The sequence below is a fragment of the Panthera leo genome, chromosome F2, assembly GCF_018350215.1.
Source record: "Panthera leo isolate Ple1 chromosome F2, P.leo_Ple1_pat1.1, whole genome shotgun sequence".
NCBI classification, from domain to species: domain Eukaryota; kingdom Metazoa; phylum Chordata; class Mammalia; order Carnivora; family Felidae; genus Panthera; species Panthera leo.
In genome coordinates, this window is record NC_056695.1 from 27640794 (window position 1) to 27665992 (window position 25199).

The window sequence follows — 25199 nt, forward strand, 5'->3', positions numbered from 1 at the left end:
ATGCATTAATTTGCTACTTAATTATATATGTTTATATATAAAAAAAAAAAAACCTTGAAAAAAGGTAACCCTCAGCACAGTGAAAATAGGATAGATTACTAGGAATTCTAGAGTGCTTTTTGTTGCTGTTATTTTTTTAAATCCTGTTATAATGAAGAATATACAGAAGAAAAAAAGTGTATTACAGGAAATGATTATAGTTCACCTCCTTAAATTTATGAAAAGTCTTCAAGACAGGAAAAGAAATGAATAAAAATAAGGAACCGTGCTTCCTCAGCCTACTTTTACTATTGACAATGGTATATAACCTTGATAATTTTACTTAACTAATGAGGATTTTGAGTAAGATAATTTTTAAAAAATCTACAAAATATTTCTTATAGATATAAGAACAATATACAAAATCCTGTGCCAAGCACTGTTAGGGACTAAAAATTCAAAGACCCAGATCTCGGGAAAAGTATAATATACAGAGAAGAGTGATATGAAAATAATTAAATAATAATTCTTGCATAGCACCAAATTAAATGAACACTGTAATACATTATTCATTATACCTGGAGATGGGAAAAGGGTGTAGTTTATAAATTTGGTTTGAGAGATCACCAGGGTTTTGTTGTTATTGGGAAAGAAGGGCATTCTAGGTTAGGAAAACAGGATTAGAAAACCATAAGAACACCAGACATATTGCAAATGTTAGCTATGAATGAAACTTAATATGCATGAGAGAGGTAGTTGTAGGGAAAGGTAAAGTAGGTTGGCTTCAAATTCTAGAAGACCATGCAAAAAATTTTAACTATGTTTAGTGGGTTTCAGGAACCATTGAAGATTTTTGAGTACTTTATGTTTTATAAAGTTAATTCTGGTGATAGTGGAAAGCATAAATTGGAGAAGAATATGTTTAGATAAGTAAGTAGTAAGCATATAATTCCAATAGTCAAGAAACAGATGATGAAGGTAGTGACCAGAGAAAAAATGGAAATGAAGAATGTAAGAGAGACATTGAATAGACAGAATTAAAATAATGAGGTTTGAAAAATTATTAGATGCAAAGATGAGATGTGAGTAGTTATTGGATGGAGTAATTGAAGACAATTTTAAGATTTCTGTCGTAGGTGGCTGACGAAATAGTGGTAATATACACTAAAATAATGAGAAGAATGAATAGTTTGGAGGTGGAGGTGGAGATACAGCAAAGGGATTCCATTCTGAACCTACTGAATTTGTGTTTTTGAAGACAATCATGGTGGATTTTCAATAGGCAATAAAAATTCTCAAGCTATACTTTAGAAAAATATCAGGCCCCCAAATTATAGATTTGATAGTCATCTATATATACAAGTGGCAGTTAAAACTACTGGGGTAGGGGCGCCTGGGTGGCTCAGTGGGTTGAGCGTCCGACTTCAGCTCAGGTCACAATCTCACGCCCTGTGAGTTTGAGCCCCGTGTCAGGCTCTGTGCTGACAGCTCGGAGCATGGAGCCTGCTTCAGATTCTGTGTCTCCCTCTCTTTCTGCCCATCCCCTGCTCATGCTCTGTCTCCCTCTCTGTCAAAAATAAATAAACATTAAAAAAAAAAAAAAAAAAAAAAAAAAAAAACTACTGGGGTAAATGGGATTACCAAACAGAACATAAAGAACAACAACAAGAAGAATAAATATTATTTAAGAGATAAGTGGGGGAAACAGCAAGATGAAATTTAAGGAAAAGATTATGGGGAAACTAACAGCAGTAACTACAGTAGCCAAAGGAGGAAAAACATTTCAAGAGAAATAACAATGTAAAATTCTGTATACAGTTTGATAGGGATGATTACTGTGAAAAACCTTGAATTTTGTGATTAATCTATGTTTTTTTTCTTTGAGAAAGCAGTTCTGGTAAATTGATAAATAACGTAAGTCAAACTGCAAAGAAAAATAGAGGAAGCAGGGAAAATTAGTATCTACCTCTTTTCCTATGAGTTTGGGAGGAAATGAAAGTAAAACAAGTGAGTGACTTAAAGAACATACAGCGTTAAAAAATGGAATATATTTTACAACAGGGGAAGTGTAAGCAATTTTATAGGCATTAGAGAAATAGGGAAAAGAAGCAAAATTGAAGGAACAATAATGGGGAGAAGATAGAATCAAAAACACCAGTCAGATATTAATGTTGGGCAAAAGACTCTTGAATAAAGAGATGGACAGTTTTGATGTGAGGATAAAGAAAGAGGAATTGAAGAAAATTATATAGGATGACCTTGATCTTCTCATAGAGTCATTAGGCAAGATTTTCTATGAAGAGTAAGAATTTGAAAGAATTTGAAATATAAATAAGACTTGAGAAGCACAGACAAATAAAGAAACTGCTGTTGTTAGGGATGATAAAGAGGTCAGCAAGAAATGAACAAAGGGATTTATGAGTGGCTTTGAAGTCACTTGTTGCCTAATTAGTGAAACTATTTCCTAAAGGAATATACCCTGTGCTTCTGGCTTTATAACACTTTTAGGCTTAGATTTCTCATTACAAAGTTTTGATTTGCTAAGTATTGTGGAAAGGAAAAAAAAAACAGATTTGAATCAGACAAGAAATTAAGTAATGATACAAATTACTAGATTATGAATTTACAAAAACAATGTGAAAATTTGCCCATGTTAAAAAAGGAAGTATATATATATATATCTATGTTTATCTATCTATACAGAGAGATCTGTATCTCTCTCTATATATAGAACCTTGAATGAAGGCATAAGAGTAACAATTATCACATCACTAAGATCAGAGATGAATTGATGAACAGAGAGAAGAATGAGAAGAAAAATCATTAGTAGCAAATAATTGGAAACTTTTTGAACTTGAGAATTTTTTTATATACTGAAAATCAGGGAGAAATTGAAGAACTTCCTACAATGAAGGTCGATGGCATAGCATCTCTAATAGTCAAAATCTTATTGTGAAAACCATCAAAAGACATTCTATTCTTTTTCTCATATTGGGTAAAATGCATTCTAGCAATGTTTTGAATGTAATGAAAAGATCACTGCCTTGGAATCAGAATAAAAAAAGGTTTGGCTTCACCTAGTTAATACATGTTGCCTCTTCTCTGTGATATAAATCAGTATATGAGATTACTTTTTGAAAGTATGCTTTTGATAGGACACTATCCAAACTCTTCTGAAGTGCAATACCTGTCCCTATTATACCAAATGATACTTTAGAGCATGTAATGTCATGACTTGGTGCAGAAATTAGAATTATGCCTTAAGAGAGGAGACTTTTGTGGAATTTTTAAAATCGTGTCTATTTATAGGGCTGTGGTCTTTTTATTTCTTCCTTGCTGAGATTCGCTCCAAGTGTAACTAGAATATAGTTCAATTCAAGGAAAAAGGTAATTGAGGCAGCATCAAGTTCTGGAACTCTGTTTTGAGCTCAAGAGACCTAGTCTGAAGCCCTCTGATTTTGTGAGATTAAGGGTTTGCTTTTTGGGAATAAGCTACTAGAATCTTAACCCTGAATTAGATAAATAATTAGTACCTTTATACAGGAAAAGAAAAGAGAAAAAGATCGGTAGTACTTAGCATGGAAATAAAACAGCTGATATTTCCAGAATATTTTAGGAATGAACAATTTGCTTGCTAAATTCTTTGCAAAATTCTTTACAATTCATTTCCTTCTAGGAAACTTTCCTGTAGGTCTCCTAAACCCTTTCAGTCAGTCTCTGAGATACTTTCAGTAGGTTTACAAGTTCAAAATTATTTTCATAATTATGATATTTGCTTTTTTTACTTGGCAGACATTTGCACAAATGGTGCAAAAGCATGGTGGGAAAAACTGCTGGCACCTTAGCACGAGTCAAGTCAGCAACACCAAACTCCACTAGTAACCCTGGTATTCTTATACACCACCATACACTCACAGTTAATATTTTATAAATACTAGATTTACCTACAGATATACTTGATGAAGCAGTAAAAAAATATTAATTTTGTCAAATCTTGGCCCTCGAATACAGATCTGTTGAATATTCTTTGTGATGAAATGGAAAGTCACATGAAGCATTTTTGCCAGGTACCAAAGTAGATGGCTGTCTCAAGTCAAGTACATGGGTGACTACTTGGGTTGAGAGCTGAACTAGCCACTTTTCATAAATCACCATTTTTACTTGAAAGAACAACTAACAGGCAAACTGTGGTTTTTCAAACTTGGATATTTGGCAGAGATATTCTTGAAAATGAACAAAGTGAGCTTGTCACTTCAAGGGGAGCAAACTCCAACTGTGTCTGTTGCCAATGATTAAATCTGAGCTTTCAAACAAAAATTATAATTTTGAAAAACTTATTATCTGTCCCTGTGACCTTGTCAGTTTCCCAGTTCTTGAAGACTTTGCTGATGAGTTAGGTGGTGTTACCAACAAATGTGATATTGTACAATATAGTACCATTTGGCAATTTTGTATAACCTAGTGAACCAATATTCTCCAAATGACCAATGCTTGATATTAAATATATATATATATATATATATATTAAGCATAAGCAAAGATCCATTTAAAGTACAAGGTAGACAATAACTTTCAATAAAAGAGTATGGAAAGTATATTGATATAATTACAGATTCCACATTGCAGAAAAAAAAAATCCACAATCATCTGAAAAGGCTATTAAAACTCTCCTCACATTTCCAACTAAAAAAATCTGTATGAGGCCAGATTTTCCTCATATAATTCAACTAAAACAACATATTGAGACAGATTGAATGCAGAAGCAGACATGAGAAACCAGATGTCTTTTATAAAGCCAGACATTTACAAAATTAAGCCAGAGAATTGCAAAATGGAAAACAATGCCATTCTTTGTCACTAGTTTTTTTTTTTTTTTCGCTTTCAAAAATATATATTTCACTAAAAATATATTATTTATGGAAACATTTAATGGGTTTATTTATATTTTAAGTGAATTAATAAATATTTTTAAAAATTTCAGTTTTAATATCATATGGTAAATATGAGCAGATATAACCACATAAACAAAAACTCACTACTGTTCTTAAAAATTTTTGAGAATGTAATGGATATCTGAGACCAAAATGCTTCAGAAACACTAATGTAGACTAAGCCCTAAGCACACAGTAAACTACTCAGGGGCTTTTAACACACTTTGCATGATTTCATAAAGAACAATTGAGAAGTTATGTAATTGTATTTGTATATGGGACAGGAAGAATTTTCTTTCTCTTTTAAACTTAAAAGAGATCATACCATTCATATTAGAGAGAAGACTTCAGTGCTTGCTGATGGCATTCTCTCCATTCTTTCTTCCAAGTCTGTGAGTCTCATTTCATGTGTCCCCATTTACAGGAGTAAAATTAGCATGTTATCCAGTCACCATTTGGCTCATGACTCAATGTCACTATAAAAATCATTTTAGCAGCTTCATAGGCCCAACTTCTTTTAGGATACACATCTGTGTGGAATGCTTCAATTTGTTTAATATAGGAGACGTAAGTACATACTTTTCCTATCCTCTTGCAATCTGTCTAAATCTGTAAAATCTGCTAAGGTAAAATCTTTTGGTTTATTTTTGCAAATAATTTGTCCATATGATATTTAAAAAGGTAAAGAGCATAAACAAGGGGAAGACCAACATGAATCTGAATCTCAGTTCAGAAATCCATTATACAAATGAAGAATTTTTAGAATACCAATATACTGTTTCTTTTGTTAAAGAGTGAGAAAGTAAGATTTTTTTTTTAAGAAGGGGGAAAGAAAAAGCAAGCTTGTTTCTTAGTTATGAATTTTTATTGGATTTTTAGATATCAGTATTTGGAAATTTATGTTTTATAATTTAATTAATCTAACTTTAAATGGTGCATTTAAGTAATAAAATGTTTTTTTTCTCTCTCTCTCTAATCAGACTGTGAATATTAAAATAATTGGCTGTTTTGTATAACTGGATAAAAAAATAACATTTTATCTTGTTTGTATCCAGTACTACCATTTTGTGGTATCTACAAAATTCTAATTAAAGCAACATAAACAGGAAACTCTAGTGAAGCCCACTTTTGGTAAATTTTGCAGGTTTTATTCTGATTAGTTTTTTTTATAAGGCCATGTGTGCTAATTGCTACTCTTTTAAACGTCTACCAGCTGCTGATATTTATTAGATTTTTTTTAAACTTTTATCATTATTTGGTAGGTATCAATTAGACATAATCATTTGGCAATAGGTTCCCCAAAATATCTAAGCAAAACTACAAGTCATTATACTGTGGAGTATTCAGTGTAAAAGATATTTCCGGTCTCTGATAGTCATAGCACTAAACTGAAGAGCTGTGTCTAAATGTTTAACTGAAAGAAAAAATAACATAGCTACCCTGCATGTAAAAATAACTCTTTTTGAGCACCTAAGGGGAATTCACTAAAAGAAATATAGTCATGGAAAGAGAGAGAGAGAAAAAGAAAGAGAGTTCATAGCATCTATATATTTTGTCTAAAAATATAATTGTATTCTTCATTCATGTATTTATATGTATGCTATTTGTCAGCTATTTTTCTTTTTACTGAAAAATAAGTCTATTGTCCGGAGAAATAAAATGTAATAAAAATGAAATGCTACTTTTGTGATAACTATTGTTATAATAATAATTATAATGGCTACCATAATTGAATGTCCAGTACTTAGCGTATCAACCTAGTAAATATGTTTCATAAGTGCTTAAGGAGAGGAGAAGTTTATAGGAATAAACTCTTCTCACAATCATCATTAGTGTCTTTCAATCCAATTGAAAGCCATATATACACATTTTAAAGGTGAGAACAATATACATTTACATATGTCATAACCCTGTTTCTTATTTCATGTTCATGGTACTTAAGAGAATACCATGTGAAAATTCAAATTAAGTTGTTGGCTCCCCCCTTTATAAATAGAAATACTGCCAGGATCTTTTAACATTCCCAGATATACAAATCATTACACAGTATACATTCTTTTTAATTCATATCTTCTCATGGAAAATGTCACCACTTTTTTCTGTCTCATTCTTGACATTTCAAATCTCCTTCAAACTACTATTAGCAAAGTGAATAAGATACTAAACCCCCACAGGCACATGTATTATTATGACAGTCTACCAAGAAAAATGATAATGGCAAAAGAAAAAAAGGATTTTGTTGCAAAATACAGTACCTTTTTATGCAAAACCCATCAACCTGGGTTAAGTCATAGTTCTGTGTATTATTTAGCAATCACTTACTATTTCTGGGATTTATTTTCTTCATCTGAAAATGAGGATATTTTTGGGAAATAATACCAGTTGTGCTTTTTTAAAAGCCTGAGTTTTAAAAAGCCATAAAGAGACTAAGAGTGAAAGACAGTAACAGTGATTGTGGGATGAATTTATTCCTGTAACTCACCTTTCCTGAAACTTTTATGCCATAACATTTATTAGGTTGATGTCCATGTGAAACTCTAAATCATCAAAGTAAGGTAGAACCTAGATACTGTGTTGGTTAATTGGTGGTAGAGTAGATAATGAAAATATCTTTATAACTAAGTAACATTAAACTACTCCAAGGTCAAAATCTTTATCCAAACTCATAACTTACTCGCATACAGGCAATCTGGTAAAACAGAAAAAGTAAACTGGGACTTTCTAGACCTTCATTCCAGAACTTAACTAACTGTTAAGTGAAGATGGTCAGACCATAGAACTCTCAAGTCCTCAGATTATGTACATGTGAAAAATTCTGGATTTTTAGGATTTGGTAATTTAGTATAAACAGGGAAGAGGGAGGTTCTCTGTGGCTACTAATGAAAGATGTAATATATTTCTTCTTCATTGTTCAATTCTATGCAACATACTTTTATCTAGCACTGACTTTGTGCAAAGGACTCTACTAGGAATTGTATGTAATTAAAACATTAAAATGTAGTTCCTGTCTTGTCAGAGCTTGTGATCTGTCTAGAAGAAGACAGTGCTACTTAGAATTTAAGTGCCTTGTACAGGTACAAATCAAGGCCAGTGGGAATGCCAGCTGAGGAGACAGGGGAAAGAAGACAGAGAGAAGATGGCATTTGGCTGAATTTTGAGGGCTAAATCCATTTCACTGAGCAGATTTGTTAGAAGAAGGCATTCCAGGTGGAATAACAGACTTGAGCAATACACCAGCAGAGAAGCTCTGGAGAAATAGTGTATGCTATTCAGCAACATACGAAGTATGAGAGCTAGTAGTTGAAGTTAAAGCAACAAAAGTGGGTTCTTTCCAGATTATGGAAAAACTCAGCTATAACCCCAGGACGAGCTTTTCCTGTTTTACAGAAAGTAAATATGAGTGACATCAAATAAAAATCAATATGACTTGGCAAGTTATTAGACATGGATATCAAGTGAGAGAAATAAGCAAAAGTATGCTCCAACACAGTGTATTGGTGAGGCCAGTTTACTCTATTTGTGTTTTGTTGCTCTTTTTTATTGAATTTGAAATGCTTATGCAAAACCAGGTGAAAATACCTATTTAGCAGGCAGTTGACCTTGTGTGTGAGGAGCCTGGGAAAAAGAGATGCATACTTTTGCATTATCCATAGTGAGGAATCAGAAGCCTCAGGATTAGATGAGTTATTCAAGTTAGAAAGAAAAAAAAAAAAAAAAAGGTCAAGGACTGACCTAAGTTCCTATAAAAATGTCCCCTAGGAAAAGAAATTTGTGAAGAATACCAAAGTCAAAATAGGATGAAACCAGGATAGTAAGATGACAGACTGTTTTATTTGTTTGTTTGTTTGTTTGTTTGTTTGTTTGTTTCAGCACCTATCCACCAGGTGCCAAACCAGGATAGTAAGATGACAGCACCTACCCACCATGTGCCAAACATTGTGTTAGGCTCTTTAGATACATGATCCACATAAATTCTCATAGCCACCTTGAAAACTAAGTATATTTATCACAGTTTATAGATGAAACACTAAGTACAGGAAGATTAAATATAGCATAACAACTAAATGGAAAATCTAAATTCAAATACAGATGGCTATAATAATACTTATGACAATACCTATAATAATCTTGCCTCTGTAGTTTGCTGTAAGTGGTAGGGGAGAGTTTCAAGGAGAATGTAACTGGCAATGTCATATATTGTTGAGAGTTCAAACAGGATGGGCACTTGCAAGAAATTTTATAATTAATCAGTTACTTAATGTTAATACAGATCATTTCAAAGTAATGTCCATAAAATATTCTACATAAAAGCCAATGGAATATGGCAATTCTAAAGGTTTGTTCAAGGAAAATGAGAAATAAAAGTAGCTGAACCCTTGTGAGAAGTTTAATAAAGGAAAGAGATGGTAGTGCAAAGAGTTATAAAGATTGAGAAAAGAATATTTGGTTAAATGATTGGTTTAGTTGTTTTGATTTTTGTTTTGTTTTGTTTTTGCTTTTGTTCTTGGTTTTTTTTTTGTTGTTGTTGTTTTTTTAGTAAGGGGACTTGAACATGCTTACAAACTTACAGGAGAAATCCAGAGGAGAAAGAAGACTCAAATTATTGACGAAAAAAAATTATGGATGGAGCAAGGTCCTACAGGAGGTGATAAGAAACAGAATCAAGAGACTGCCTTAGAAAGAAAGCGGCTAGTTCATCTAGAAAAGAAAGAATAGCGTTTTACAGAGAAATGGGTTTGAGACAGGAAGAAAGTTAAGAGAATTTACAGCAGATGTCCTACATTTTCTCAGAGAAAGAAGATGCAAAATCATCTCTTAATGAGGGGGTATCTGGTTGTGTGGCCTGTGAAGCATTTGGAATCCTTCCCACAGAGAAAAGCATAAGGAGGAGTCAACTAGAGGTGAACAAAAGAATTTCTGAACAACCAAGAGTGTATACTAATAATAGAGTCAAAAATTTTCAGTTGAGCCAATTGGCACAATTTTGTAACTTTTTCTGGTAACATTTAGCTACCCAGGTAATGAGATCAGAGAAAGTGCACCATGCTGTTTTCCTAGGTGAGACTTAGGAAAATCAAGGTGAGAGTAGGTCAAAGGGATTTCTTGAGGCTAATAAGAAATGGTCAGCAATTGATCCAGACTGGACCTAAAGAAAGCTAAAAAAAAGTTAAAGGAATTAAAGATTTAACCAGTGTGAAGAACAGATTCATTAAGAGTAAGAGGGGAAAAAATGGCAGGTGGTTATGACCACAAAGGGAATCTCCAAATTCATAATTTTAGAAATGCGATAGTTTTGAGTGATCATTGTTTTTTGTTTTTTTTTTTTTAATTTTTTTTTAACGTTTATTTATTTTTGAGACAGAGTGAGACAGAGCATGAACGGGGGAGGGGCAGAGAGAGAGGGAGACACAGAATCAGAAGCAGGCTCCAGGCTCTGAGCCATCAGCCCAGAGCCCGATGTGGGGCTCGAACTCACGGACCGTGAGATCGTGACCTGGGCCGAAGTCGGACGTCTAACCGACTGAGCCACCCAGGCGTCCCGAGTGATCATTGTTTTTACAGCTTCACTTGAGCTGTTATTAACTATCATGCCATTCAGCTGTCCCATTACTTATTAGAAAATGGAAGACCAGGAGGTCATGTGATTTTCAAACGTCACTCCATGACTAAACCCAGGATCTTTTGGGGAGCATTTTGAAATGTTAATAAAATAATAACCATTAAAGCATATTCCCTTACAAAATAATGGTACGTATAGTGAGTGAATGGAAAGCAATGTTATCCATAATATAGTCACAGTAAGCATGTAGTATACATATATTTCCTATTTCAAAAGTGCATTATGCTATTCCTCCCTCTTTCTTGTTTCAGCTTCCTCTTAAAGAAGCAAAATGTAACTTTTCTCCAGATTGAAAGAACAGCTCCTTCCTCAATATGCTTTGGGGGAACTAAACCTAAAAGAATGTGCTACTTACTGACTGCCATCCTAAATTATAGTGTAGATGGCATCAAGTTATTTCAGAGTGCCAGTGTGCATGCCCATGATGATGTATGGGGTCCACCATTTTTGCTTCCCCCATATTTCTTACATTTTGAAAATATTCCTTTCTCTTGACTATTGATGCGTTTTTAATCTTAAACTACAGTAAAATGTAATTGGAATGTTTAGGAATAGGAGGGAAATTATGTTATTTTCAAGTTCTGTTTCAACAAATTAGTACAACAGAAGTTTATTGTTTTATATATTACTACCCATTCCTCTTTTGACCTTTAGGGAAGGACATAAATTTAAAAAGAAAATATTAAAAGATTTGCATTTGGTGGTCTTCTGTTAATACACTTATCATATTTTACCTTGAAAATATTTTTTGCATTAAGTCTTTAATTAAGTATGTGTATCACAAGTTTGGGGAAACTCACTTTCATTGACTCCTTTTTAAACTTGAAAATTTTATTTCGAAGATTCAGTCAAGAATATTATTATTCCTCTCAAACAATGACTTAACAAGGGGGACCATAAGGGAGCTGTTCTCCTGGAGTGGGAGCAGTTATTTGGTCACTGACATTGATTAGACTTGCTGGTTAATGGTGCTAATAAAAAGCAAACTGAATTTTGGTCAATTTCATTATCATTCTTAGAGTCTGTAGACAGTGTAACTTGCATTCTGCTTATGTCTAGGATGGACCACTTCGATTCCACCCCCAATTTTGGTATGCCATTGATCTCAAGTTCTCTCTGGAGTTGAAGACTGGTTAAAGTGATATTAGAGAAGAATTTTATGATCTAAACCAATACAAGTTATGGTATTAAGGCCAAATCTGCTCTTGCTCCTATTTTTGCAAACACAGTTTGTTTATTACATGTATTTAGCACATTTACTTTGACTATTTTTGCATTATAATCACAAAATTGAGTAGTTGGAATAGAGACCATATAGCCCTCAAAGCCTAACGTATTTACCGTCAGGCCTTCACAGAAAAAATTCCCTGACCTTTGATCAAGAATTAAAGCATTACCTGCTTTTTGAACATGAAAGCAAGACAACTATTTAACATTCATATTGTAGACCAGTAAGCTAACAAGCATCTTTGTTAAATGTTATCATCGACCAACACTATATTTACCTATTAGTTTTTCTTGTTTTGTAGTCCCTGCTATGTGGATATTTGTTAGCAATGACTGATGTGGAAACTACATATGCAGATTTCATTGCTTCTGGAAGAACAGGTAGAAGAAATGCAATACATGATATCCTGGTTTCCTCTGCAAGTGGCAACAGCAATGAATTAGCCTTGAAATTAGCAGGTCTTGATATCAACAAGACAGGTGAGTTGTTTGACACACATCTCTCTAGGAACATGAGATGATTTGTACCATTTCACTGCGTAGGATTAAAACATGAAAAACTACCTTTGAAAATAATTCAGTAGAGTTATAAACAATCTTAGACAACATAAAAGTCAGAGACTAATCCCTTAGTCACTCCTATTTCATTTTCAGTGACTTCTCTTTATAGGGTTCCCACTCAAATGCAGAATCCTTAATCTGATTTTACTAATGCAATGAATAAAGCACATGGGTTTTAAAAAATCCTAATCTCTATAAAAGCTCTGAAATTTCTATGTAGAATATTTAACAAAGTTGGAGCTCCTACCTTTGACAATATTGGCCACCTATAACATTTCAATAACCACTTCAAAGGAAAAGGGTCTCCAGGATCAATTCTATTGAGAATGGGAGTAAAATAGTTTGTTATATCAATGTCTTAGGTAATAAGATCTTTCAGTTTTCTTTTCTTAATAGAATGGGTTTGTGGAAAATTTGTCTTATTATTGGGCCTTGGCGCTCTTCTTACCCAAGCAATCTAACTTTACCAATGGAAAAGTAAAGCAAATGTAGATGTCAAAGTACTTCTGAGTATTTAAATGAATCCCAATAGTTCTTTCACCCACAGCTTTTGCAAGTATTAAAGCTAAATGTATTTCTCTGACAAATCTTGTGCAAAAATAACCTTTAAAATTAAAAGAGGAGTTCACAATTAAGGAACCACAGTGTTGTGTACGTGAAAAGTCAGCTTCTGACTCATGATAACTATTCAGTACTTCTTTGCTATTAGAATTTTTATGGAAGAGCTTTCCAGTTATTGGAAAACTGAGTCAGAGTATATGTTAATGAAACAGCAACATTACCCTAAAATACCTAGGGACAGTACTTTATTCAATGGCTAAAGGTCAGCAGGTCACAGATTGGTCTTTTAAAATTCAGATTGAAAATAAAACTTAACATCACCACCCTGGAATATACAGACCTATGTATACTTTAGGTTTTGTTGTTTCCCTATTATTACTACCAGAAGTTGCTTCAGAAAGGATTTAGGGAATTATTGCAATTTGGTGGTATGAGGTAAGTAAAATTTTTTCTGTGGTCTTTGAGAAGTTGTTAATTAATTTCTTTTATAAGATTTATATTTTTATTTGTATATTAATATTCTGTTCTAAATAATATGCATTATTTTTAGCCACCCTCAATATATTCATAGTACAGTTACATTTCTTCTTTTTCTCCTCACTGAAATTGAAACTCAACAGCATCAAGACCTTTCTTATACAAGAGAATATATTAACTTGGTATATAGCAAATGAAATAATAAACTGATATTTTATATTAACAAATATAATAAAATAATTTTATATTTTATATTTTTAAAAAGTTTAAAATAATTCAAATATCATTATGCTTCTAAATGTCTTCTTTTCTAAACATTTCTAAGTGTTAATTGCCATTCTCCAGGCTCCTGAAAATTTTTCTGTTTCTTTTTAAATCCTAAAGTCCAGAATCAGGCAAAATATAAGCGGTAGTAACTTTTTTTATTATTCTAAGTACAAAGAACTAAAAATAGTAACTGTACAACACTGACATATAATGACAAACGAAATATCAGTAGCTGAGTATTGTAAGGGACTTCCTCTGTAATTCATGAGTGTTTCAACTTCTTTTTAATTTATACTCAACAATATTGCTGTCCCATGTTTACATGACTTGTTAAAAAGCATCTATTTAGCCACACCTCTGTAATTGCAGCATTATGCTAAGAAGCCCTGGGAAGTGTCCCCAGACACCCAGAAATCACAAGCCTCATGGGAGCCAAGTTCCTCATCTTGTATTTATGCAGTCACTTTCATCCTTAAATATTCTACTGTCTTGCATCTGCCCTAATTTGACTTCATTCCTTTGGTTATTAAGAGCTTTTCCTATTTATCAAGTTCTTGCTGCATGCTAATCTACACATCTCACATTCAGGCCATCTGCACATCTTGGGAGGTTGTTCATTGTTGTAATAATGAAAGTAGTTTATGAACATGATATATAATATATAATGTAAACCCCGAGAACCCCTTTAGAACAGAATATATCTATATAAGAATATAGATATAGATATAATTTATGTAGAACTGCTTTTAATTTCTGGAAGTATGGTGTATAGTGAAATGTTTTGTGTATACTTGTTAAGAATAAAAGAGAAATTGCCTTTCAACATTTCCATCTAAAGAAATGGAACAGTCCACTTACTTCTATCCATTTGAATTATGGTAACAAACATTTAGCAAACATTGATATAATTTACATTATTGCAACACCCAAAAATATTTTATCCACTAATATTTATTGGTTGCTTAATGATGAACTAATACATGCAAACATATGAATCTTTGAATCAAGGATTGCCTACAGCTTGTAAGTTTGAACTTTAGATAAAATTGCCTATGTGAAAAGAAAGCATTATTTAATTTCAGTGCTTGCTATGTCATGAGCTGAGATTGCTGCTGAGGATGCTGGTTTTATTGGCATTGTACATATGTTCTATAAGGGCAGACCAGAGGTCATCATAACTGTTCAGCAAGGGACCGACCAGCTGACATAATGTCCTTTCATACTCCACTGTTGCTTTTAATTTAATTAACTAAACCTCCGAGAAATCAGCTGGTTATCAACAAGTACTATAAATAATGTAAAATGAAATTTTTAAATATTTCTTAAAATAAGACAGGAGTGAAATGGTAGACTTGCTTCTCATTTCTGATTTCTGCCTAAAATCACTACTGATTTCTGCAATCTGTGAAACTATTAAGTGCCATCACCTGACCTTGAGATTTCCTGGCTATTTATCAAAAGCATAGATGATCACTAACAACTATAAAAATTGAGTTATTATTTTGTGCTGTCCCAAGTTCTTAGCACCAGAATTAGCCAGCCCTTGAAACTCTTATACTGTTTTCTTCATGAGAAATTGATCACCAATAAAATATACTTGTCTCTGTAGAATTTATGACTTTTTGAGTATTTCTGAAATTTTCAATATGATATATTAAGAGTTGGTAAATATAAGCAATAGTTTTATTTGCCTTTACCCTTTTTTCATTGTTTCTTACAGAAGGTGAAGAAGATGCACAACGAAATTCCACAGAACAAAGTGGGGAAGCCCAAGGGGAAGCAGCAAAATCTGAAAGCTAACGCCCCACTTTGATAACTTCATCAACAGCTGACAATGTCTCAAATCTCCAGGCCTGGCTGGAATGAATTTGTTTCCAAGAGTGAAAAGGGGGGAAAAAAAATGGCTGTGCTGCATTGTAGGAATCTGCTCATTGTCATATTGAAAATGGGGGCAGAGGCTGTGGCTGCAGACAGACTTTTCTCTACCTCTGTCTTTAGCAATGGTTGAAATCATGTGGCTTGTGTTTGGATGTCATTTTTGAATGGATCCTTTCACTTGACCATATGATAAAATGCTTGTAGAGAGTAGCACAGACCTAGATGATGATTCTTCCTGTAGCATCTGGCCCCTCACAATGTCAGAGGATTTAATTGTGTTTAATTGCAAAAGGTTGGTTGAACCCCAGAGTTAAAATATCTCTGGTCCAAGTATTCATCCAGTAAAAGAACCATCCAGAAAGCACTGTTTTTAGCATTATGTATCTGTGTGTTCCTGCTGTGTTATTTACACTGTTTTGTATTGTACAATATAGACACTCAGCACTGCCCCCTTCTTTGATTGCTTATGACAAACAAAAACAATGTACGTTACTGTGAATTTTTATACCACTCATTTTTAAAAGGGCTGCCTTTTTCCTTCTCCACAGTATGGTGGTGTACACAGGATAGATCACAATTTTTTTTAACTTAATCTTTCCCCTTGATTCACTGTTGATGGATTAAGTCTAACCAATTCATCAAGAGTCCTTTGCTTTATTAAACAGGCATTTGAAAATATCCATTAATGTGAATTTTACTTGAATTCAGTCTGTTTGGTGTCTGCACAGACCAGAATTCAATCTGTAAATTTTGTTTTATTTTCCATTGTTGAACTTTTCCCACTAATACACATTTAAAAATTTTTTTAATTATGAGGATTTTGGAGAATCAAGATGGTGGGAAAGAGAATACAAGATAATTCTAAGAACAGGAAATATTTTGTTCTTATGGAATCAAATTTCTCAGTGCTGTATGGTACTATTTAAATTTGGAGGACAACTTATCTGCATGGAGCTGTAACAGATGGAAAAAATTATCTTGCAATCATGTGGCCACCAATCACAAAAGTAAAGCCCTTGCATTGTGTTTTCCATGTCTTTTTTCAGCCCTATCAGATACAAATGTTATTATGCACTTTTTAATGTTTGTAAACTTTTACTAATAATTAGTGTGAATTGCATTCTGATACAATAATAATTATCATTAGAAGCTAACAAAATCCTCATTAATACTGTTGATAGCCTCTGCTGTGTTTTGACATCATGGTTCTTATGTGGAAAGTTTCTGTGAGCTGTGTAATCCCTCTGGTCAGTATTATAAAATCACTTATCAGTGGTAATAAATAAGGAACCAGTAATATGCCAGTGGCTCATGGATTACTGGACAAATAAGTAACAGGAAGACCCTTTATAATAAAGAGCCCAATTAATTATCCTTGAGGTCTTAGATAGAGTCCCATATGAAGTAGGTTAAGCAGAATCTCCATAGATAATCTCCATGGACATAGTGGGAACTCAGCTCTCCTCTATAGCTGCATATAGGATGAAATTCACAGTATGTTCCAAATGAGTGGGATAAGGGCATTGGTATCATTTGTCCTCAATCATGTATTACTAGAAAAAAATGTCAATAGGGTGAGTCTCTCAGAAAATAGAAGGAAGACTAAATATTAGAGTACTTCATTCTAACCCATTAAGGTCCAAAATACCCAGTTAAAATTCAAATAAATCCACCTATTAATAATCTTACAAGTGGGAAAAGAGGTTCCTGAGGCTTTTTTAGACAATCTCTCATAGTCCATTTAAAACATCCAACCCATAAAATCACTCTTTCAACATCCTCATTTACTATTCTCATAGCTTTCTTGTGAATCTAGGTAAAGTTCTCTCCATCCTTAAAGTTGTGGAATTCCAAACTGATTTCATGTAGTTTTGTAAAGTTTCGGTAAGACTAGTGCTGAGTGTATGTGGAGAGTTTATATTCCTATGTGATATATTATTATTAATGCATGTGGTGTCATGCTTGTCTTTGAATATATAATAGTGCTGAATTGCAAAGTCATATGGAGCTTTTTGAATTATTTTGACCTCTTACTGCTACTTTGTCTGCTATATTCAAACCCAGAGGCATTCCCAAGCTGGAAGATAAAAATCTACTTTCCAAAATGCCTACAACCTACAAATGTTGCTCAGCAAAAGTTCACAGTGTCTCCCAAATTGTACTGTAGTATCTTTTTCTTGCAAGTCAATAATATACATGGTATTGAATTTTTAAGGAGGAAAGGGTGGAAACTAAGACATTAGGTTTGATAATATGCACTTAATGCCTACTAACCAACTGACATTATGCTAATAACTTCTCAGCACATTTTCTTCCATTTAATTGTTTCTCAGACAATTTGATTAAAAAGGTAGTACTATCCCATTTCACAGATTAAGAAATTAAGTCTCAATAAACTATAACTTTTCCAAGTTTAAAAAGCTAATAAATGATGAAATTAAGATTTGAACCTATCTTGGTCTGTCTCCAAGGAGCTTTCTACTACACATGCCATAAAACTAAAGCCAATTTATAGAGCATATTTATTTATAAGGGAACATTTAGAGATGAAGTGGTTCATCCTCCATTGTTTTAGAGAGGGAAACTGAGTCTCAAAAGAGGGAATTGTCTTTCTCAAGGTTACCTAGATGAGTAATGACACAGATGTGACTAGATCACAGAAAGTTACTTTTTTTAAAAAAAGAAATTCAATTAGAATTTATTTTTTGTGTTATACTTGCCCCAAAATATTTTTCTGGCATGCAGTCTATAAATTTAACATGGTTCAGATTTTGTTATGTCCCATTCTACTCGCTTTGTTTAATTAACTAGAAATATGTATGACAGTTTCAGTTTTTCAACTCATTTGCAATAAGTATGAACTTGTCAAATTTACCTTTTATCAACTGTAAACATCCTATGCCAACATATTGCTATCATAATTTATAGAAATGTTTTTCCAATAGGTAATAGGCAGCCTTCAATTTTTAGGCAACACCCCCAAAACTGCTCGCTGTAAATGCCCTACACTTGAGTCTTACTCAGACACAGTAAAAATGCACCATTTTAGAAGATGAATGAGATTGCTCTTTCTCTTCAGAGAAGCAATAAAGGGTAAAGAAATGTAACTGCCAGGTAGCCAAGCTTCTGAGTGAAGCTTGTAGTAACAGGAAGACAATGTATAGTTACCAAGTAAAAATAAGAAAGCATCTATGATTTATGATGTCTTAATAGGCCCCAAATTGTTCTTTAATTAAAGAGTGGCAGTCTCTGAAGTCATTGTGAGCTTGTATGACTTTTGTATTTAGTAATGTTGCATGCTCACATAATTGATATTAAAAGTAATACATTTTTTTCTGAAATGTGCATAGTCTATGAAGAGTATTTATTGAACATACACTATGTATTTGATCCTGAGAAAGTGCTGCGAGTGATAAAGGAGAAGTTTAAAGCCTTCCTGTGGTGGACATACCGGCATTCTAGCCTCTTTTTCTGGGATTTTACTCCAATAATTTTTACCTCCATTCCACTCTGGTGGCCCACTTCCTGGACTTCATCATCTGCCAGACCCAACTGTTAAATCGTAAGCCCCAATATCACTCCTTGCTCATCTGTAGGGCAGTAAAAGATTTTCAGTCAGCAGAAAGACCAGTGTTTATCAGAATCCCCTGAAAGTTTTACAACACTCTCTCCTCCACCCATATACATTCCCTCTCTCTCTCTCTCTCTCTCTCTCTCTCTCTCTCACACACACACACACACACACACACACACACATACACACTTCCCCTTTGAAAGAACTCCCTGTGCAACTTTGGCATCTTTTTCTGCCCACACCCTCACCTCTACAACCTGTCAATCACTGATCTAGAAAAAATGCAGTTTCCAGATGCACCAGCCCTATTCACCTGACTAAAAATCTTTAAAATCAGTCAGTAACTAAATGGAGTGCTCACAGACACCCATGGTTTTACTATATTAAGGATAACATCTTGGGGTAGAAAAGCAGAGTGTTTAACTTCTTTTGTTTTGATGTTGCTCTCTTTTCGTTGTATTATTTTTATCACATAAAGGCAGCAAAAACCAAGCAGAATCCAAGGTGGGACTCGGGAGAAAGTAAGCATCAAATAACGCACAGCCTGAGTTCAGGCAAGGTCTTAGGCAGAAGGGGTAAAAGAGGATGTAAATCTTTTAAGTTCATCTTACTCAGGTCACAAGGATAAAACAGTACACAGGGATTTGTAACAAAATGCTAGCCAGTGCAAAACAAGTTTGTATTGTCTCTGGTGTTTTTTTCTCTGTGTATATTTGTTGCCTCTATCTAGGCCAGAATGTGAGGATTTGGGATCCTGGCCATCTCTCACTATAAAGTCAAAATTAACAAAACTATCTGACTATAACTGGTTAACTTTCTAGTTTGCACCACATCTACTTTGTTTTTATCAAGATCGGTATTTCCTTAGCAACTCTCCTCCAGTCTGGAATCTACTGTTAATCCTTCTCAATGCTCCTGCTTTTCTTCCTTTCTTGTCTTTGTGCCATCTCTGCCCAATCAAAACCGTTCAAGCCATCTGCCTTCACTCTACTTTCTTCAGAGTGACTGTAAAAAGTTTATAACAATGCTCATTCATTATTTGCAACTTCAGTTTAGTCATAAGTGCTGCACAGCTTTTTTTGTCATGTCTCTCAGTACACAGGAAGTTTCCCACTTCTAAGATACAGGTTTTCACATCTGAGGTTTTTTAAACATTTTCTTTCAGGAGGTCTGTTAATTATCCTTTTTTCTTCACCGACTTTACCCTTTTTCACAAATGTACTCAAGTTCTCAGTTCCCCTCTTAACTTCACTACTTGTATTTCTGAAAATAGGCATCATTGCTGTCTGTTTTCATGTCTTTCTTCCTTATTTCTTATCCTTTTGCAATTTAACTTCCAATCAAATTTTTATTACCAACAATGTCTTCAGTAGCACCTGGACTCTCAGTAATTGTCACTGAAGCTTTGGCCAATGTGGAAATTAAAAAGCGATGATGTTCCAAAGGACTCAAACTTCTCCTAAAATAAAATATAGTGGTTCTATAATTCCAATTGATATTCATGTGGCTACATAATAAAGCCTCCTAAAGGAAAGAATTTATGTATCCTAAGAAACAAATTCTCCAGATTCACAAGTCTTCCATTATATATAGATATGCCCTTTCTCTTCCAGAATATTCTCCCCATAAGGTTTTTTTTGCTACACCCCCAGATCCTACAGTGCTCATTTCTACATAGGGGTGGTTGCACGTATCTAGGCATTAACCTGGAGACTGGATATGGAGAGATGGGCAAGATTAGGATGTGATGTTTTAGAGTTCTGTGTTCCATTATATTATACTCCAGGATGACTGCCAGTGGTATCACTAGCTCCTCTCCACAGCAGCTAGGTACAAGCAAAACCACTCAATTTCTTTGTATCTAGTCCCACTCTAGTTCTCTGAATTAGACCTAAGTGAGTATATCAACCCTAATAGCCAAATATAATGGATAGGTCATGTATGTTTTATAGTCTACCACATGGCATTTAATCTTATTCACCACGGAATCTTTTTTGAGATGTTTCATTTACCTTCCTACCCCACCTCCCACCCTCTGGGTGAATGTATGTATGCATTTAATCCTTTGTTCCTTTTTCTCTGGCAACTGCTTACTTTCCTTGACAAGTTCAACCTTCTTTACCTCCCTACTAAATACTGTGGTTCCCTGGGATTATATATTTATTCCTCTTATACAATCCCAGTCTTCACATGACTTATTCGTGACCAACACAATCAATCACCACTTTTACCATGATAAATCCCAGAGGTCACTCCTGATCAGCTGACTTATTGGATCCAGCTCAATATGGATTTCCCAAAAACATCTTAAAATTCAATATTCCAACACCTAATCCAATATATGACCCCATTCCCAAAACTGCTTTTCTTAATATGCTGTAGATCTCATATATGGAGGCACTGGTTTCCCAAATTCAAACCAAATTAAAAATCCAAATTCTTACAGTTCTCTTAACTCTTCTTTCTGCAGTTTGATTTTCAGTCCATCAATTCTAATTCTTACTACTCCTTGAAACTTCTCACTTCTTTTTGTCTGTATTACAATCCTTTAAAAATTTTTTAAATGTTTATTTTTGAGAGAGACAGAGACAGAATCCGAGTGGGTTAGGTGCAGAGAGAGAGGGAGACACAGAAACGGAAGCAGGCTCCAGGCTCTGAGCACAGAGTCCAGCACAGAGCCCAACGTGAGGCTCGAACTCATGAACTGTGAGATTATGACCTGAGCCGAAGTCGGATGCTCAACCGACTGAGCCACCCAGGCACCCCTGTATTACAATCCTTTAAATCATCACTTATCTAATATAATGCAATAGTCTGCTCACTAGGACCTGCCTTGTCCAGCACTCTTTCTATCCATCTGGCAACCACATGTATCTTTCTAAAACATAAATTTGATTGTTTCACTCCCCTAATTTTAAAAATTCTTAAATTTAGCCAGATAAAACTTTTTGATATAAATGCCACATTTTACTTTTACATAACTCTTTGCTCTGTGTTAGCTGTTTTTCTGTTCCTAAGATGTTCTTCTTTATGCTTTATTGCAAGTTCTCACTGGTCCGTCCAGACCCTCTCCCATTTCACTCTCTGGAGCCTTTTTGACTTACATTCCCATTCTGAAGCCCCAGTCTAGAAATTAGCTATTCTATACTTCTTGATTCCCTAACACCTTATCTGCAAATGTATCTCCTTAGATCACAGCTATTTGTTTACATGTGTATCTCTCCAACTTGAATATGAGCTCTTTGATGGAAACAGCCCTTTTTTATTCATCTCTGTATCCTCATTGTCTATTAATACTCAATAAATATTTGTAAATGAATGTCTGCTTTCTGAAGCTCACAATGTAGTCAAACAAAATTTACACACTGATTAGGGAAATGTGCAATTCAGAGATACAGTTGATAGTTGAAAATAGTGAAATCTGTGTAATATTGCCTTTTAGAACATAAAAACTTAATTTCTATCACTTTTTTTCTAGTTTATTAAAATAACGTAACTATTTCTAAATTTGGTTCTCAAACTGTATGCTCCACATTTACACAAACACACACACTCACACAGATTTGATAGGACATACAGATAAGAGATGTCCAATAGGAAAACATACATACAAATTAGCAAATCAGAGTAAGTCTTCCAGCTAAATAGTGATCCTGGTAAAGGTATTTCTTGACATTCTGTAGTATAAATTCCCTTCAGTTTGCAAAAACTAAGAATACCCCCCCCCCCCAAAAAAGGATGTTGTATCATAGTCTCCTAGTCTTAGCAACACATTAGTCAGAGAACAAGATCTTTGGGGAGATTTTTGGTCTTTACAGAAGGGGACACTCAAGTTTTTAAGAATATGCTTTACACTAATAAAATATAATGTACTCTAATAGGCTAAAAAAATGAACGTTCTGATAGAATATGATGAACTTGGTAGGAATTCATAGAATAAAAAGGAGAAAATAATACGAAGGGACCAAGAAACATGTAAAGGAAAGGACACTGATATTTATGTACAGAAACTTAAGGTCTTTTTCCTGAACACTGTATCTTTTGGAAAACAGAGAAAAATAGTAACCAAATTAACACTGAAATCTAGCAATACTAAAGAAGGACTGTGTGCTTTTGGACTCTGAAACTAAGAAATAAGAATGGCCAAGGAAATGATATAGGTTACTCCTAACAGAACACATGTTTGCACTTTGGCTACCATGATTAATTTTACACGTTTCACTTGAGTAGGATAGTGTGACCAGTATGACTGTCCTGTTTAATTTTTAAGTTTTCTTTTATCCCACACATTCTTTAAAATCCATAAAATAATATATAACAATGAATTTTAAGGGCAAAAAGTTATGTAAAAATAGCTATAGCTAGGCAGTAACAACTTAAACAGAATCTATCTTCCTGCATAGTCCTAAATAAAATCCAGTAAATCATCAATTTTATTTAGGAAATATTTGTTGAACATTTAGTAAGTTTAAGTCACTGTGTTAGGTGCAATAAGGAGTAATTTTTTTTTAATACCACAAAATCTTTGACTAGTAGAAACTGGAACATGTGACAGTAACCATAGTTTTTTTTTTTTTTTCTGTCATTATTCCCAGCCTTTTCCCATTGTCACTTTATCACTTATTATAAGGAATTTTCCTTCAATTCCACTGTGTAGTGAGAATTTATTTTTGCTCAGGTGATTCCTAGACCTTTATAACACAGAACTGGAAGAATAGATCTAGACACAGGTTAGCTTGATAAGAGGAAAAAGATTTTTTCCATGAAGAATCAACACAAGAGTTGTTCTTTTCTGAAGATACACCAGAAAAAAATTTAAGCGAATATGTTTAAATCAGTTTGCATAATAAAAAGCTAAGAATTGGGAAATTACAAAAGCAATGAAACTGGGGTTTCTATAATTTTTTTAATGTGTGTTTAGTATTTTTGAGAGAGACAGAGACAGCATGAGTGGGGAAGGGCAGAGAGAGAGGGAGACACAGAATCTGAAGCAGGCTCCAGGCTCTGAGCTGTCAGCACAGAGCCCAATGCAGGGCTTGAACTCACGAACCCTGAGATCATGACCTGAGCTGAAGTCATTTGCTTTAACTGACTAAGCCACCCAGGTGCCCGGATACTGGGGTTTCTAAAAGACAGTTTGAGAGGGTTCACAGGAGATTTCAATGAAGAAACAAGGAAAATTTTAGAAAGGATAGTAAACAGCATTTCTATAGGTTGTGAACTAGACCTTCCAAGAGATACATGCAAATATTGGGAATACTTTTCAATTAGTTCTGGTTTTTAGATGAGATTTTTTTAAATGTGGTTCCATTCAAAGACAGGGCCACATGAGACCCTACGACTTATTAAAGTATACTCATCAAATAGCAATGGCAAGACAAGTACATACATAATCACATATTCATCTTAATATGATTAACAATAACAGATGAACCAGGAACATCTCATGCATATGCTGGGGGAGAAATGTCACTCAATAGGAAAGATCATGGAGAAGGATGCAATAGAATGATTCCTTAAAATACTTATTTCATTGAAGAAAAAGAGATCAGACACTGTATATAGAATAAAAAAATGATGTAAACTGAGGTAAACAGGTAGGAAAACATGGGGTCATATATTTTTCAAACAATCCAAGTTAGCTAGAACACAGTACATGTGTTAAGTCTGAGGTGAGACACTGGGTCAGGCAGAGAAGTAGAAATCTGAGACCCTCAAGAGGAAGACCTGGAAGTCCCAGAAGCTGATAAAGCCACTGAGGGCTTCAGGGTGTGCCTGGCAGCTGACAGACCAGCTTCCACAAGATCACTCAGAGGGAAGAGTGTGGGCATCTGAGCAGGTTCCAGGCACAAAGACCCCGAGACAAAGAGGAGGTCCATGCCAAGGAGCCTAACATAGAATTGGAAGAATTCTGAACTTGAGAGTTAGGTTTTTGAAGGTAGGCTAACAGATGAAAGTAGACACAAGGATGTATTCCAAGGTTAAGGTTCCAGCCGCTGAGAAAACCAAACGTCAGAGGAAAAGTGAGAAGCAGCAGAAATGCATACAAGAGGCACAGCAGCTGCTGCTGTCCTTTACCCATGCTTTCCACTCAGGCCCTGACACACGCCTCAGTTTTTAAAGG

General features: G+C 34.3%; 1 protein-coding gene and 1 long non-coding RNA gene across 4 annotated transcripts in view; one reads left to right on the top strand and one right to left on the bottom strand.

Annotated features, from left to right (window-relative positions):
• The window catches only part of PKIA (cAMP-dependent protein kinase inhibitor alpha), a 92820-nt gene extending 75929 nt beyond the window's left edge, over positions 1-16891 (top strand). For 2 of the 3 annotated variants that reach the window (XM_042924431.1, XM_042924432.1), the window contains exons 2-3: positions 12060-12237; positions 15344-16891. In XM_042924431.1, coding sequence (XP_042780365.1) covers positions 12087-12237; positions 15344-15423 — 231 coding nt within the window. In that variant the 5' untranslated portion in view covers positions 12060-12086 and the 3' untranslated portion in view covers positions 15424-16891. Of the gene's footprint in view, positions 1-5427; positions 5478-12059; positions 12238-15343 lie in introns of those variants that run through there. The other variant, XM_042924433.1, reaches the window with a different exon arrangement.
• Positions 1-25199, bottom strand: part of LOC122211302 — a 246124-nt gene that overhangs the window by 177258 nt on the left and 43667 nt on the right. The window lies entirely within an intron of this gene.